Genomic DNA, 15,449 nt, shown 5'->3' with positions numbered 1-15,449 from the left:
GAATTGTTCGATTTCTTCATAATTCTTGTTTGTACATTTCACTGGTGTTCTCTATTGCATGTATCAAATTAATGTAATGCCATCAGACACCCTCTGCAGTTCAGACGAGTTATACCGTGATAGAATGAAAAGGTTTTTACTGTACCCCGTTTTTATTTTCCTTGATCTTTTTATTCATCATTTCTAGTATGCCATCTGAATTCCACGATGAATAGATCTACCTTGAAACAGGTATGGCCTGCCTGTTCACATAATATATAACAATGGCTCTCAGCCAGGTGAGGTGAGGCTAGCTGCCTGCGTCAGGACCATAGACTGGTGGCTGGGCCCACCCCACATTGAAAGAATGCATGTATGCAGTTTTGCAACTCAGAAAATGGCATATGCGTCTTTGATGTTTGGAGGTGCAGTCAGGTTCCCCAGGCTATAAAATACCTAATCTGCACAGGCTGGCGGTGACGTTGATGTTTTTGCAAAGGGAGGGCGCATACAGTACATCCCATTGCCTGAAGGGACTGTCGCTCTTGCATAGGTTGGATTCCCCTATGGTTGGATTGGCTTGGAAGAACCTCCTGGACGATGGCATGTATAGTTGATGCATCATGTTGTCACTTGCCGGTTTGTTGTCAGATGTTCATTTCAGGAAGTGCACAGAGTCACAGACGAGAGGAGGTCCGAGGACGGCACCTGGGCCACATGATGGATTAACGTTACTGTAACGTCTTTACACAGTTATGCTCTGTTTTAGCAGAGGTCGGAGCTGTGTTGTCAATGGATGCTGTACAAGCCAGGAAACGCTCCCGTTTGTTTGGACGGTCTGTGTTTACTTGTGAGGATTTAAAGATATTTTAATCCGGCGGAAAACACCGAACACAGTTTGTACTAGCGACAAGAAATGTTACTGGGTGAAGATGTCCCATCCACTGTCTCTTTGGCCAACTGAAAGACAACACATTTCGGTTGAAGCTTGGCTCGTTGATGGATCGCACTGCGCGCTTCATTTGAACACATTCTAATAGGTCTCTCAATGTAAGAATAGGCAAAATAAGCGCGTCGTCCCACTGGGAAACCCCCTGCCTACACGCAGTGTCGGTAATGGTACCAGGCAGCATCTTCTGCAGGTAGCAGTGCTGCCGGATACGGGAGATGCGGTCGGATGTGGAGTACAGTCCGGTAGGAGAGGGGCTGGTGATGAGTGAGTTCTGGCTGTACGCGTGGATGCGGAGGGTGTCGGTGATAGCGGCTCATGTCACCGCGCTGGGCCTGACCGTCCTCATTTCACTCTTATCCCGCCCTGGAACAAGTAAGCACCGTCATAATAAGCCTCAAGTTTATGTCTATAAGATGCAGAGTCATTTTGAACACTTGCATTAAACACCTTGCTTTATACAGATGGTGATGGTGAAACCACATTGTTTACGATTTGATGTTGGGTCTCTACAGGTTTATAATATGATTTTGTTTTGTTTTTGTCATTTTAGGTCTGTTTTCCTGGCATCCAGTGTGTATGTCTGTTGCAGTAAGTTCAGTCAAGTACACAAGTCTCACACACACACACTCACTTTAGCTGTTTATTTGAATACAATTAATTTGACAGGGAAACAAATATATGAGGGTTGACAGACATTTCATGGGCAGGGCACCTAAGGATACACATGACACCTTCTCTTTGATCTTTGTCATACCAGCTGTTGTTTTATGTACATGGCCCAGGCTTCCAAATATCAGTATGGCGAATACTGACCCAGAATATAGTACCCAGGGTTTGTTATGATTCTAAGTAATGTTGGGCACGCACAGGCACACACGTACTTCACACTGATCTCGTTACACATGAAACTGTTAAACCAATCCTTTTAGCTAGTGTTGTATCTTTTCTTACAGGGGTCCGTGGATTATTTCCTTATTTTCCTAATGTAGCACGAAATGAGTTGCGATTCCCAGGCAAAGTCCATAATTTATTCAAACAAGGCATCTTCCATATAGTTACATCAGGTTACCAGCATAACAAAGTCATCTTTCCATAGTATAGCACATTAAGGCCAGGCCAAGCCTGTCCATCATGGTCTCCTCCATTCTCTAACTTCCAAACAATCTCACCAACACATCTCTTTATACATCTATAACATGCAGTGTGTGTGTGTGTGTGTGTGTGTGTGTGTGTGTGTGTGTGTGTGTGTGTGTGTGTGTGTGTGTGTGTGTGTGTGTGTGTGTGTGTGTGTGTGTGTGTGTGTGTGTGTGTGTGTGTGTGTGTGTGTGTGTGTGTGTGTAATAAAATGCATAGAGACAAACCTCCTACCCTAAAGAATGGCTCTGTCAAAGATCACTCCCCAAGAATTTCCTTGAGAAGTCAAAGGGTAAAACCTACAATTTGAAATGACTGTCTTTCAGCCACGAGATTGGCTTCCTGCCTGTGGAACAATTGATATGCAAATAGACTTTAGTTCTAGGCACTTTGGTGAGACACTGGAGTGAGATCAGGGATAAATACAGAGTTAAAGTTATATGTACATTTATGACTAACCAGGTAGTTATGAATATGCTATATGATTCATAATACACCACACTAGCAAAATATGTTAGATGTACTTGTACCTTTTTTTTCTTGAATCATGTACCGAATGTCATACAAAAAAATATTTTCATTAATTTTCAACATTCAAGAAACAGCCCTGGATTGCACTTTTATCTCTGTGCTTTAACAATTGTAACCTGCACCAGGATACCTGCCCACGTCTTTTCAGACAGTCTTGATTACAGTTTTAAACGGTGTACCGTACACTACACTAGGCAACTTAAGGCAAGAGAAGAAAACAAACACACCAATGCTATTATCCACTGTAACAAAAGCCAAGGAGGGGCAGCAGTGTTTTGTTCAAGGACACTTTTGGGAAGGTTTGAGTCTCACTGTGACTTGTTAAAACTGCACCACCCTATCATCCTACCTTTCTGATCATCTTCATAATTTCTTCCCTCTAATATTCTCTGCACCATGTAATCTCCCCTGCTCCCTTTCTTTGCTCCTCCATCCCTTCTCTCCGTTGTGAATAATGGATAGTGGCGTTTGGTACAGGCTGGTGCATGGTCACTGCCTGGCTGACTTCAAATGCCCTGGGCACTGTGATGTTACCAATGAGCTATTCTGTTACAACCTGACCTAGAAATGCTGCCTTGTATAGTTGTGTGTGTGAGAGAGAGAGACTTGAGGCACAAGCATATCTTATTCTTTGTCAGCCACAATGTTTTCCTTTGTTACGAACTGCCTGTGACAGATGAGCTAGTGTGCATTTATGTGTTCTCCACTCCTTCATTGCTTGTGTTGTCGTATTGACAACACACACAAAGATTACTATTTAGCGCATTCCATCTGTCATCTCATTATTAACCCCTTCAAACACAACACACAAACCAAGTTTTACCTTTATAATATATAATATAGAGGACCACACATTAATTGTTTCCTGTCATCCTTTTCCCTCTTCCTCAGTATTGCCTGTTAATGACAGAAGGAATCCTCCTGTTCTCCAACGAGGGATCCCCCTTCTGCTTCAAGTCCCGTCTAGGCAAAGTGCGCCTCCACTGGTTCTGCCAGGCACTGGTCCTCATTACTGCAGCCACCGGAGCAGGCTTCATGGTGGCCAGCAAGAATGTCTCGGAGCGCCCCCACCTTGTCAGCTGGCACAGCCTGCTGGGTGTGGGCACCCTGGCCGCCACCTTTCTCCAAGCTACCTGCGGTGTGTGCCTGCTCTTCCCCAAGCTGCTGCGGGTCGCCTCCCCTCCCCGACTGAAGCTGTATCACGCCACCTGTGGCCTTGTAGTCTACCTGCTGGCCACGGTGACTGTGGTGTCCGCCATGTACTCCGACTGGTTCCAGGCGACGGTGCAGGGGCCCGCGTGGTGGGCCTTTGTCCTGCTTCCCTTCTTCCCGGCTCTGGTGGTCATGAACCAGATTACAAATGCCTACTTACCACGCAAGAAGATCATCACCAGCTAGGATGCTTTTTATAATTTGGCTTTCCCTTTAACTCTGTCCCCTCCAAATGTAAAAACATGTTCCAAATAACTATGTAATGAGGTAATTGAGATGCCCTAAAAATAAGCACATGTGTGCAGTAGAATCCTGGGTGTAAAAAACACTGAACATGTTGAATGTACTGGGGCATGGACTGAGAACCCTGACAGACTACTGAAGGCACAACTTGCACATGATTGTCTCTTTAGCTTGGTTTCTTTGTCTGGTGGTCTCTTTGGAGCCACAGTTGCACATAAAGTATTTATCCAGCAGAGCAATGGGCTCAGAGAGACTGCACTGTATTTAGACTGGTTTCCCCAAAGACTGCAAAGCTAGTGGTAAAAGTGGGGAAAGCAGTGAACATTACTGTTGCATTACCAACTCATTTGAATTAGTATTTATTTATCCTCCTGGTTTTGCGTTGTCTGCCTTTGCAACCTTTAGCTGCGCTGAGCTACTGCGACTTATTCTATCGACTGCAGAAATACGACCCCTTTGTTTTCCATTAGGCCTTTTGCCTCATATTTTGTAAACCATACTATATAGACCCTTCACTGTCACTGTAGAGTGTAGACCTTCCAGTGGGTAAATAACACAGCTGAAGGTACTGACATTAATTTTGTGTGTTTCATTTCACCTAAATGAAACAACCACAATTAACATCAATATTCTTGCTGTGAAAAGGCTCCTGTGTCTCCTTTCAGTCAGCCAATGAGGGCATGCGTGCTGCTCGTCTTGTTTTGTGATGCAAGTAGATGCTATTCGCTATGTCCTTGTGAAGCAGTCATCAATGTGGGTTATTCTTTTTAGAAATGTGTTACAATAACCACATTGAATGCACAAAGACCTGTTGGATGTATGACATACCAGCAACACCATGACTTGATCCCTGTTCTTGTTTGATAAGTCACCTGTGCTTAATTATGCAACAAAAACCTTTGACACTGTTTTACCTTAAACAAAGTCATACACTACCATCTTGTAGTTCAACTGTTTTACTATGACATTTTCTGTTCCTTATATTTATTTAAATATCAAGCATCTGTCGTGACTGAGTTTTTAGGTGGGGCTAGTGTGTGCAGCAGGCTGCAAATTTCAACCTGTAGAATAGATGGCAGCACTGACATCAGTCACGGAGTATTTTCAGTTTTATACTATTTTTGAAATGTTGATATATGGCTAGGAATAAAAAGTACCAGACTGTGTTTTAAGATTGTGTTGGTGTTTATTCTGATTTTACATATCAAGATATGTAAAATAATCATAGGGTCAATTATATAAAATACAGTCATGTTTCTACACGTTATTTTAGAACTCGTAATAACAGCTCAAAATATAACGGTTCATAATGTAATACAATAATGAGTGCGTTAAGTAATAACACATTCTTGCATAAGTTTGTGTTACATTATCCCATAATATTACTTAGCCACTCATAATGTAATAACAGTTCATGGTGTAATAAAGGCAAAGGGCTTGGAGTCGGAGATTATATTTTCAGAGATTTGTTCTACACAGACAGCCACCACTGAACCAATCGGCATAAATCTTTACACGCAGTCCCAGTAGGCAAGGGAAAGATCTTTGTTACTGTAACATACTACCCTGTGCATGGCTTTCCGTTCGAGGGTGGTGGAGGGGGCACACTCAGCATTTCTTCTGATGACAGACTAGGCCTACAGGTGCTGCTCGTGCTGAGTTTTCTTTTGTCCCATTTTAGGTCCTCGGCAATGTCTACTCTACACTGAGATGCACACAAGTTTGTCACTGACCCTTTCCACGGCATCAATGACACCGACAATACTAATATGATACAGTACTAACAAGATGTTGACCATGTTACCGACCTATGATACTGATTATTACTTCATTCATTTATTACACTTTTCAACAATGAGTCTTCAAAATTCAGTTATTACATTATGTGTTCATTTTATTATACAGTACGTTATGAGCTTTTATTACGATTAGGTTATTTACATTATGAGCCGTTGTTACATTACGAGCTGCTACAGCCATGTTAGGTGAATTTGACTCCCACCGACACACAGACCACCACCAAGCCAATTTTAATATATACAGTGTACATACACACACACACACACTGTCATCCGGTGAGTCAGCAGAGTAGGCAGCTTCAAAGTAAACACAGAAGTAGGATGCTTAACATGAAAATCTCTTTTTTTCCAGGCCTCAATTATAGTACATGTTGCAATTTCCGCAATTTCCATTTCCGCAATTACCATTTCCACAATTTCCATTTCCGCAATTACCATTTCCGCAATGTCACTCCACTGATTGATTACACACCTTTACTCTTACAACACACATGCTTCGATACTACTCAGGACAGGGACTATTGAGACCATTAACTTATTTAATTGAGTGTTTCTTCCAGGAGGAATGGCTGACATTTTTTCATTTTCATTTATGTTCTCAAAGAATAACAAGGTTTCTGTGAAATCTTTTGTGCTGAACAAATATATTCATTTGAATTTTGACAATATTGTTTTTCATTGCTTAATGCAGTGTACATATTACAACCATTACACAGTCCACCAAATAGCTTTTGAAAATCATTCTGTATATTTAGTTGGCCTAATTCCAATTTCATGTCTCGCTTTTTCAAATACTTCACAACAATCAACAATCATAGAATTGAACATCAATATCAACCAGTTTGACTTGTTTTCTTTGCTTTCATATCGGGGGTTCAGTGCTGCCTTTTGGTCACATCATTCACTTTCCATTTCCAATACATAATCGTCTTCATGGCTCTTAATTTGTGATAAGTCCTTGAATGTCTGAACCTCTAATCATGTTAGGAGAAAAACAAGACGGGATCTATAAAACGCCTGGCTTCATGTGGATCTCAGACTACATCTGGTCAAACTAGAAAAATGAAAGTAAGTTAGTTAAAGTTTAGATCAAGAGTTCAGGGTTGAGAGGTCACTGGTTGCCCCCACAAATGAAAGTGACTGTCCCATTCAGCAGGTCATCCACATTGACCTCCACCACCGCCGACGGCGGACCCCCATCCTCTCTGTCTCCCAGGGCCACTAGAACCTGCTCGGACCCGTCAATCTGTGACTGGTCCAGAGAGATGTTGGTCTCTGCCCCCTCACTGGCCGACTGCTCCCTCTGGATAACCTGACAGCAGACATGACACGAGAAACAAGCACATTTAACTTCATCAGTGTGTGTCAACATTGTAGTTCAATAATGTCCTCGAACTCCGAACCATCTTTTCTGTCTAGAAAGTTTAAAATGCTGATTGGACAGTCTATAGTTATAGTATGTCCTTTATAGACCAAGGTGTAAGCTACAGTAATTAGCCCTTCGCTAAGTTGCTTTTTGGGGTGGGATTTAGCAAAGGGCTAATTGGGATACATTTAAGAAGCAATAAACAATAAAACAAAAGAGCATCAAACACCCTACTACTACTAATACTGATGATTAGAAAATTGGGCCCACTACATACATAGCCTGCATTCAAAAGTATGTGTAAATAAACAACACCACTGTCGTATGTAGTATATTTACTTGATATGTAAAGTCTATAAACAACATTTGGGTATACTAATTACTCAAGTAATTAAGTAATCATTCAAGTCATTAATACAAGATCTGAGCATTAATCAAAACCAAAGTAGCACTCAGATGTACTGAGTGCTACTTTGTTTTTGGTTAATGTTCCAATTCTCAGATTATTGAATTCACGACTTTATTACTTGAATAATGTATGCATGTCCTTGAACATGATCATCATCTAATATATATTATTATTTAATTCAAAGCCTAAACAATAAATGAACACCACACAGTAAGAGTTCCGTAAAGGCTTACTGTATGGGACGTGGATTCCTGCTCCTCGCCTCCCCCCTGCTCCGCCTGTTCATCTGCTGCTGCTGCCGCCGCCACGTGACAGGTCAGGAAGTGCTCCTGGAGCAGGTGCTGGGAGGCACAGACCGTGGGGCAGAGGGAACAGCCAAAGGCAGAGCCCTCCTGACTGGGGTGCCGGGTCTTGGCGTGCTCCTGCAGCTCTTCCTCACTGGGGAACACGCCTGGGCAGAATGGGCAGCGCACTGCTGAGACCTCTGGCGCTGGCACAGAGAAACCAACAGGTAGCATTTACAAAGATGCTGCGACATATATACACTGGGTTGTGTATTACTATTGTTCTGAAGAAGGGAGATAGAAATGTGTGTTTGTGTTTTTTTAAGCAATGTTTGCTTTAATTTAACTTTAGATAAGAATAAGATACAGAGGGCGGAGAGGGTGGAACGGTCATGCAACACAGGTCTCCACCCAAAATCGAACCAGGGAAATTGCGATTACCTGGTCGCTGCAATATCCAGTAATGTAAACTACTGACGCTCACCTCCATAATCTCTTTTTCTTAATTACTATTCTTTATTGTGGTGTATAGGATCTATGTCGTCTTTCTTACCAGCAGACGTGCCTGTACATGCAAACGAAAGCAAGAGTCGTATTGAATTCTGTATTTCTGTGGCAATGAATGTGTGAATGACGGCGGGTGGAGGGAGTCGCCTTTCTGAAATGCATCTTGTCCAGAATGTATGCACTTACCTGCATGCTCTGCCTCGTGGTGCCTGGTCAGGCTGGCCGTATTGGGGAAGAACTTGAAGCAGACTTCACACTGTACCAGGGGCTTCAGGTGTCTGTTGCTCTGGTTCAGAAATACCTCTGGGTGAGTGGTCCGGTTGTGGTACCAGAGACCTGACAGTTGCTGTGAATGGAGAGATGGAGATCATGGTAAATATGTAGACCTATTAATTACTCACAGACTAGAATAGAATTTTACTCTTTATATTTATGCATAGTTGAGAAGTAATGCTCGTACTTCATTGACATGTGATTGCACACCTGCTGGGAGAAGGAAGGTCTAAGCCCGATCTATACACGAAAATAGATGATCTACTGTACTGTAAGCTCACAACACTTTGTGGATGAAATGCCTTGTGAGCTTGTGGATCAGTTCAGTACTTCAGTTGCCCTTCTACCCTCAGACAGATTGAGTTCATGAGCAAGTTGAACGTGTGGCACAGTGTTTTGCGAGAAAGTGCAACCCATTCGTCCTCCTCGTCATTCAAATGTTCTGCCAGTGGGTACTAAAAAACAGCCAGCCATCCAGGTCATGATTATTATATAACAAAATTAATAGACTGGTTGCGGACCACTAGCGACTAGACTAGCAGGGCGAAAAAAGAAGCAGAGCAGACCAAGTATAGAAGCATATATGATTTAAGTGGTTCACAATTAACCTGGTAGGACTTGAGGCAGATGTCACAGTTAAAGGGCTTGCTGCCGGCGTGCGTGCTCTTGTGCTTCTCCAACAGGGCGGTGGTAGTGAACATCTTGTTGCAGACGGGACACCCCAAGGAGGACTTGAAGTCTTTGGGGTGGCATTCCTGGATGTGCTGCCGGTGCTCCTCCAGCGAGGAGAAACTAAGGCGGCACTTCTGACAGTCGTGTGGCTCTGAAATGTCTGACATGGGTGAGAGTGGAAATTTTTGTCACAAGAAAATATCAATTTTTATCATATTTTGTTATTATTTCAAAAGGTAAAAAATAAACAAAAAACAATTAAATATAAAAAAACCTTTAGACTTTAGAAAGAAAAAAAACTTTAGAAATAGTGAAAATAGTGGCTAATTCCTAATTTAGTATTTTTGTACATTTTGAAGAGTAGCTTCATCCTAGAGTCACAGTGGTGAAAACAAGCATTAGACTGCCCTCTACAGGTGAATACCTTCAACTAGCCAGCAATCATATAATTATCATATAAATCATATAATTATACTCATTTAACCATTGACAACTTGTTCAGTTGAAAAACAGAAACATTTTCTGGGTTGAATCAAATGACAATTCCTCAAAACAGTCATATTTGTATATTTCATTAAGTGACACATTTATAAACATTTATACTCCACTCTACTCTTCTAAATATATAATTGTAATGGTAAATAAAATAAATATTACAATTTCTTGGGCTTAATAATAAAATAATTATAGATTATCCACACTTTCTGTGTCAGATTATAGAAGAACTGGGGCAATTAGTATCCTTCACTTGGAATGTTTACTTTGTCAGCAAAGAATGGTCTTCTCAAACAAAACATGGTGTTCAACACCACCATTTCCATTCATTACCAATGCATCACCCCTTGGTGGTTAGCAGTGCAACACACATTTTATGCACTATTTAGACCTTACATTTACATGTGCAAATAATGACTTAATAAATTGTTATGATTGTCTTTGTGTCTATTGACAACCCAATTGTCAATAAGCAAATCAATATAAGCAAATATGTGTATCAATCCATCTTTCTTCTTACTGTGGAAGGTCTGCAGGTGAACTGTGAGACCACTGGCCTGACTGTAACCCTTGCCACACTCCCGACACACATAGGGCCTGTCTCCTGTGTGTGTGCGCACGTGACGAGTCAGCTCAATGGACTGGGCAAAGAGGGCCTCACAGTACTGGCATGCATACATCTTGCCTGAAATGGACGGACGGACGGACGGACACACACACACACACACACACACACACACACACACACACACACACACACACACACACACACACACACACACACACACACACAATTACATATTTTTGCAGAGTGCAAGAGTGTGCTTTATTTTAAATATTTGAAAATGTAAGAGCATTTTTTAACATGGAAATGATTATGACGATTAATTGCGATTATGTCAAATAAGTGCGATTAGACGATTATGTAATAACTGTGATTTGTGACAGGCCTACCCTCCGAGTGTTTCTTCTTGGTGTGGTAGGCGAGTGCAGCAGCCACAGTGAAGGTCATGTCACAATGTTTACAGAGGTAGGGTTTCTCTCCGGTGTGCAGTCGCATGTGGTTTTTCAGTGACGAGTTGGCTCCGAACTTCGTTCCGCACTCCTGGCATGCAAACGGCTTCTCATCAAAGTGTTCCGTCCGCTTGTGGTAAATCATCCCTGAGACAATGACGGGGTGGGAGGAGGGGGAGGGGAGTCGGGAACGACGACAGGGGTATTGGGGGGTGAGAGAAGAGAATAGGTATCTGTACCATCACTGAGAAGGTCCATTGACCCTCTTTATTCATCATGAACTCAACATCCAAGCGGTAAGAAGTTGTAGAGCTAATATTACTTCTCTTATAAGAAACCCTGAAAATGAGCTGGTTTCACAATTTTGTTTAGCCCTTATGATAGCATTTGTATGTGTGCGTGTTTACGATTGCATAACTGAAGAATGCACATAATCTCTGTGTGAAGAATCGTCCGACCAATGTCAGCACTATGTTGCCATACTGATATTCTGATAACATACATTTATGCATACATACAGGTGCATGCTCACCTGAGGGGTGTGCAAAGGTTCTACCACAGATGTCACACACTGCCTTCTTCTTGGTGCGTGCTGCATCCGGATGGGCCTCAGAGCGGTGGCGCTGCAGTGCACGTGGCGTGGCCAACTTCTCAGAGCATAGCAGGCACTGGTGTTTGAACTCCTTTGACATGGGGCAGCGCTTGGTGTGAGCCAGCATCCGACACTTGTAGGCGAAACCTTTCTTACACCAGCGACAGGAGTAAGGCTGCTCCGACTGCAATACTTTTTTTTTCTTCCCTCCCTTCTCCTTTGGTTTATTTTCTTCCTCTCCGCTTTCCTCCTCTTCTCCATCATCATCATCTTCTGCTTCTTCCTCTTTGCAGGTGGCTTGATCTGTGCTGCTGGTGGATTCAGGGCCATCCCCCTGAGAGTCGATCTGTGTACCTGTTGTGAGAGGTCAGCTGGGTCAAATCATTGAGCTGGCTATTCATCAACTGTAGACTCGCACGCACGCGCCTGTAATTTTGTTTTATACAGTTCTATATAAAGAATACTTATTAGATGTACTCTGAACCAATAGCTGAGTAGCCTAAAATTACCTGAGATTTCACAGGGCGGTTGCTCATCTTCCCTCGTGTCCTCCTCCATGTCTTCATCCTTTGCAGATTCAGAGCACAACTCTTCATCCCCAGTTTCATTTTCACTGCCTGCCTTTTCCACCTGACGCCTCACCTGGACCCCAGCGGGCCCAGCTTTCGTAGTGACTTTTCTAGAGCTCAAATCACCCTTCTTGGGCGAGGGTGTCGCTTCAGGCTGCACGCTGTGGAGCTTGCTGACCTGGGGGTCTGTATGGTCGTCTGACTGTGGGAGGACCGTCGGCTGGTGGTTCATCAGACTGGTGAGGATGTTCTTGCAGCCCACTGCCACGTCGAACATCTGCAAGCTGTCGGCGGCGGCGATGATCCGGCTGACATTGTGCTTGCCAGGAGGCAGTTTGCCAGTGTACACCATGTCCAGAAGACATTCAAACTCCAGGGATGACACAACTGCCGTGTCAATGGAGATACTGTCTGAGTGGTCTATCAGAGATCTGCCAGAGAAGGAAGGAGATGGACCACAATAAGCTATGCTTTAAGTTAAGGAAAACAATAAATAAAGTGTAAAAGAGTTTTAAAGAGTGTATTTAAATATTTTTCTAAAACAATATGATACAGTATATTTCAGAACATTTGCAAATGTGACAAACTACTCTATAAAAACGAAATTGTCAAATAATATAAGAAAGGGGCAAACATTGTAAAAAATAAAAATAAAAAAGGTGATCTACAAGCTCACAACGCCTCGCAACGATTGACGTTGTGAGCGTGCTATTTTTACAATATCTGTGGAACAAGAGTCAAACTAAATGTAATGCCTCAACTCCTACATTCTAAGTGCTTATCATTGTGGGGTCACAGCCTGAAAATGTTGAGGAACCACTGTGCTAAATTAGTATGACCAAATTGTAAATCGATGTATGTCAGGGGAGAAAACATGATAATGTGTCTCAAAAGGACAAACAAACAATTCAACCTGAAGAGCAAGCTGGAAGCAGCCAGGACCACCTTGTGTGCACGGTGGGAACTGTCCCCAACCAGGACAGTACAATCACAAAACTGTCCCTCTTTCCTCAGGGTCCGCAACTGCTGCATAAGCTGCTTACTGTAGTTGGGCAGCTCCATGGCCCTGTCAACAGAGAGAAAGTGTGGAAGTGTGATGGAGAATGACAAGACGAGACAATGTTTTCTACAGTAGGTACAGTAGGTATGTGTGTCAGTGTGTGGACATTAGAGGTTTGACCGTGTGTAATAGGAGAATCAAAGAACAGAGAGGGGGGAAATAGAGGTACAATTAACAATTATAATTAGACGACTAAGACGAGTACAGCCTACTGTATATTAGAAGTATATACATTATGGAAATCTTTCCTTCCCCCAACATTTACTCAGAAAACATCCGGATGGAGTCAGGAGTGAAATAGCTCCCCTGGTAAACTCACACAACTCTAAAACAAATAGGCCTACATAGATAGGCCTACCTATCGAAATAGGCTACATTAAAATGTATAATTTTAAGTCCAAATTTCCAATATAAAATCACACCCATATCATCATACATCATCTAGTTCCGGCCAATCACAAAGTCCTCACTTTTGTCTTCAATGTTTGTGTTTACGGTTACACAAACACTCAAAACTGGCCATTCATTATCAATGGCATTCAATGTTTGTGTTGGGACAATGTTTGTGTTTTACTGTTTACACACACCCTCAAAGCTAGACATAGGAGGGGCTAGCGCCCCTCAAAAAACTATTTAGCAACTGATTGTTGTATAGGAAATGGACTAGTAGGCAGCAGGTTAGGCAGCAGGCCTAAAGGTGTCCCATCCATCCGTTCGAGTCCATCCAACAAGAACATAGATAGAATTACAAGAAAATATAGTGTGAGTGTGAACGGAATATTGTAACATTCATCTAAATAGGCACAATTTACCTAAGCCCCATACTGTGCCCTCCGAGATGGAGCTACAGAATGAGCGTAGTAGGGACTGAGGGCACACTGTACAAAAAATGTACATACAATTCATTTGACTTCATTTTGACCATTATGGGTTTTTAGTGTTGAAGGGGGCAAAAAACTTTAGAAATAAACTCAGGTATGCCCGACCGATGTTAGACAGTGACACAATGAACGGATGCTTCGACAAGAACCACAGATGCTCAGGGAGGGAGACCGAGACCCTGGAATATTTGGCATTCTTTCATAATGTGCTCATAAAATCCCTTTTTATTTTATTTTTTCATTAATGTGACGTTGGAGATCGGACTTTAGCGTTTCATGTGCAGTGATTTCGATGCTAACATTAGCTGCTGCCGCTAATCTGGAGGACAATGTAACATACGGTCACAAATTGGCCAAGGAAAGGAAAGACGAGGAGGAATTATATGTTTTGTTATTACATCGGATAACATGCTTTCCCTTCCCTTCTTTACCTTGAATGTTATTCAAATGATCCGGCTCTTTATTTAAACTCCATCGCTGAACAACTCTTGAATGCGCAATAAAGCTTCACTGTTTTGAAAATGGCGACTGCTAAATGCAGAACGCTGCTGGGGGTGGGATCCCTGTACGTTACATCGTTCTTGGTGTCCTATCGAAGTAAGTGTGTGTGTGTGTGTGTGTGTGTGTGTGTGTGTGTGTGTGTGTGTGTGTGAAAAGGGAAAAAATCACAATATTCACGGTTGGTTTCGTATTTAATATTTTGGTGCGGTTTGATACTTTTTCGATAAAAAAATATATGTCCATCTTTGAGGGTCTGTGTAAACACAATTGTGTTTACACAAACATTTACAATGTTAATTAAATGTTAAACATTTAACATTGTAAATGTTTGTGTAAACACAAAACTTTAAGGCAAAAGTAATTAACACACAAACATTGAAGACAAAAGTGTGTAAACACAAGACAAAAGTGAAGACTTTTGTGTTATATATATATATATACATATTATATATGTATATTGCTCGTACTTCATGACTTGATGACCCCCCTTGGGCCCAGCAATGGCCCATTGCAAAGAAGTTGATATTTTACTTGTGCGATATTCAGATAATCTTCAATCGATTGTTATAATTCGAAGACGTGGTATATATTCTGTGAAGTTTATATTTTCATTGGGTAAGTCATGTTTTTAATATGCCATTATCAAATGATATAGAGAGATGGTATGGTAGTGCCCAAGGCAAGCCCTGTTAGCCATGCAGCCTATATGATCTGTGGCTTGTTAAGCCTACACTCTCAATTAGGGATTTTCCCAGAGGTTAATTTCACTGATGTGTACAACCTTTATTCAAATAGTTTCATTTGTATTGGAGTGTGAAGCTTGAGGTAGTTCATAATTGCTTCAACGTGATGCCTGGGTGAGATGAATCGTCTGTGGAAATTATGCCAGTCAGCATGGCCCACCGTTTAATGCCAAAATAATTATACACATTTTCTATGGTATCATAAAACTGTTTGAGCTCTGTGTTACGGTCCT

General features: G+C 42.0%; 2 protein-coding genes across 3 annotated transcripts; one reads left to right on the top strand and one right to left on the bottom strand.

The window, feature by feature from the left end:
• Positions 1-682: 682 nt before the first annotated feature.
• On the top strand, positions 683-5,181 carry cyb561d1 (cytochrome b561 family, member D1). Its single transcript, XM_080784843.1, has 3 exons — positions 683-1,303; positions 1,482-1,519; positions 3,488-5,181. The coding sequence occupies exons 1-3, from the start codon at positions 1,147-1,149 to the stop codon at positions 3,992-3,994; spliced, it is 702 nt and encodes a 233-aa protein (XP_080640969.1). The 5' UTR covers positions 683-1,146; the 3' UTR covers positions 3,995-5,181.
• Positions 5,182-5,361: 180 nt separating this feature from the next.
• On the bottom strand, positions 5,362-14,518 carry zbtb40 (zinc finger and BTB domain containing 40). Of its 2 annotated transcripts, XR_013964915.1 has the most exons (11): positions 14,404-14,518; positions 12,945-13,097; positions 11,972-12,462; positions 11,403-11,816; positions 10,811-11,017; positions 10,377-10,541; positions 9,298-9,521; positions 8,603-8,762; positions 7,859-8,115; positions 6,823-7,162; positions 5,362-6,787 (listed from the first exon to the last, which is right to left on the bottom strand). XR_013964915.1 is itself a non-coding variant. In XM_080776502.1 (10 exons), the coding sequence occupies exons 2-10, from the start codon at positions 13,091-13,093 to the stop codon at positions 6,962-6,964; spliced, it is 2,268 nt and encodes a 755-aa protein (XP_080632628.1). In that variant the 5' UTR covers positions 13,094-13,097; positions 14,404-14,518; the 3' UTR covers positions 5,362-6,961. The 2 variants fall into 2 exon arrangements, 1 of the variants encoding a protein (XP_080632628.1); XM_080776502.1 differs by having other exon boundaries at positions 5,362-7,162.
• Positions 14,519-15,449: the final 931 nt, after the last annotated feature.

This window comes from Protomyctophum bolini (genome assembly GCF_963924005.1).
Source record: "Protomyctophum bolini genome assembly, chromosome: 2".
Lineage (NCBI taxonomy): Eukaryota > Metazoa > Chordata > Actinopteri > Myctophiformes > Myctophidae > Protomyctophum > Protomyctophum bolini.
The sequence above is the reverse complement of the archived record's forward strand: the minus strand, read 5'-3'. Positions and strand labels throughout refer to the sequence as shown.

Coding starts and splice junctions, on each gene's coding strand:
- zbtb40 (XM_080776502.1), bottom strand. CDS start 13,093: ATGGAGCTGCCCAACTACAGTAAGCAGCTTATGCAGCAGTTGCGGACC. Junction 11,817..11,971: donor ACCGCCCTGTGAAATCTCAG/GTAATTTTAGGC, acceptor CTCTCACAACAG/GTACACAGATCGACTCTCAG. Junction 8,763..9,297: donor TCTGCCTCAAGTCCTACCAG/GTTAATTGTGAA, acceptor CTCCATTCACAG/CAACTGTCAGGTCTCTGGTA.
- cyb561d1 (XM_080784843.1), top strand. CDS start 1,147: ATGCGGTCGGATGTGGAGTACAGTCCGGTAGGAGAGGGGCTGGTGATG. Junction 1,304..1,481: donor CTTATCCCGCCCTGGAACAA/GTAAGCACCGTC, acceptor TTGTCATTTTAG/GTCTGTTTTCCTGGCATCCA. Junction 1,520..3,487: donor CAGTGTGTATGTCTGTTGCA/GTAAGTTCAGTC, acceptor CCTCTTCCTCAG/TATTGCCTGTTAATGACAGA.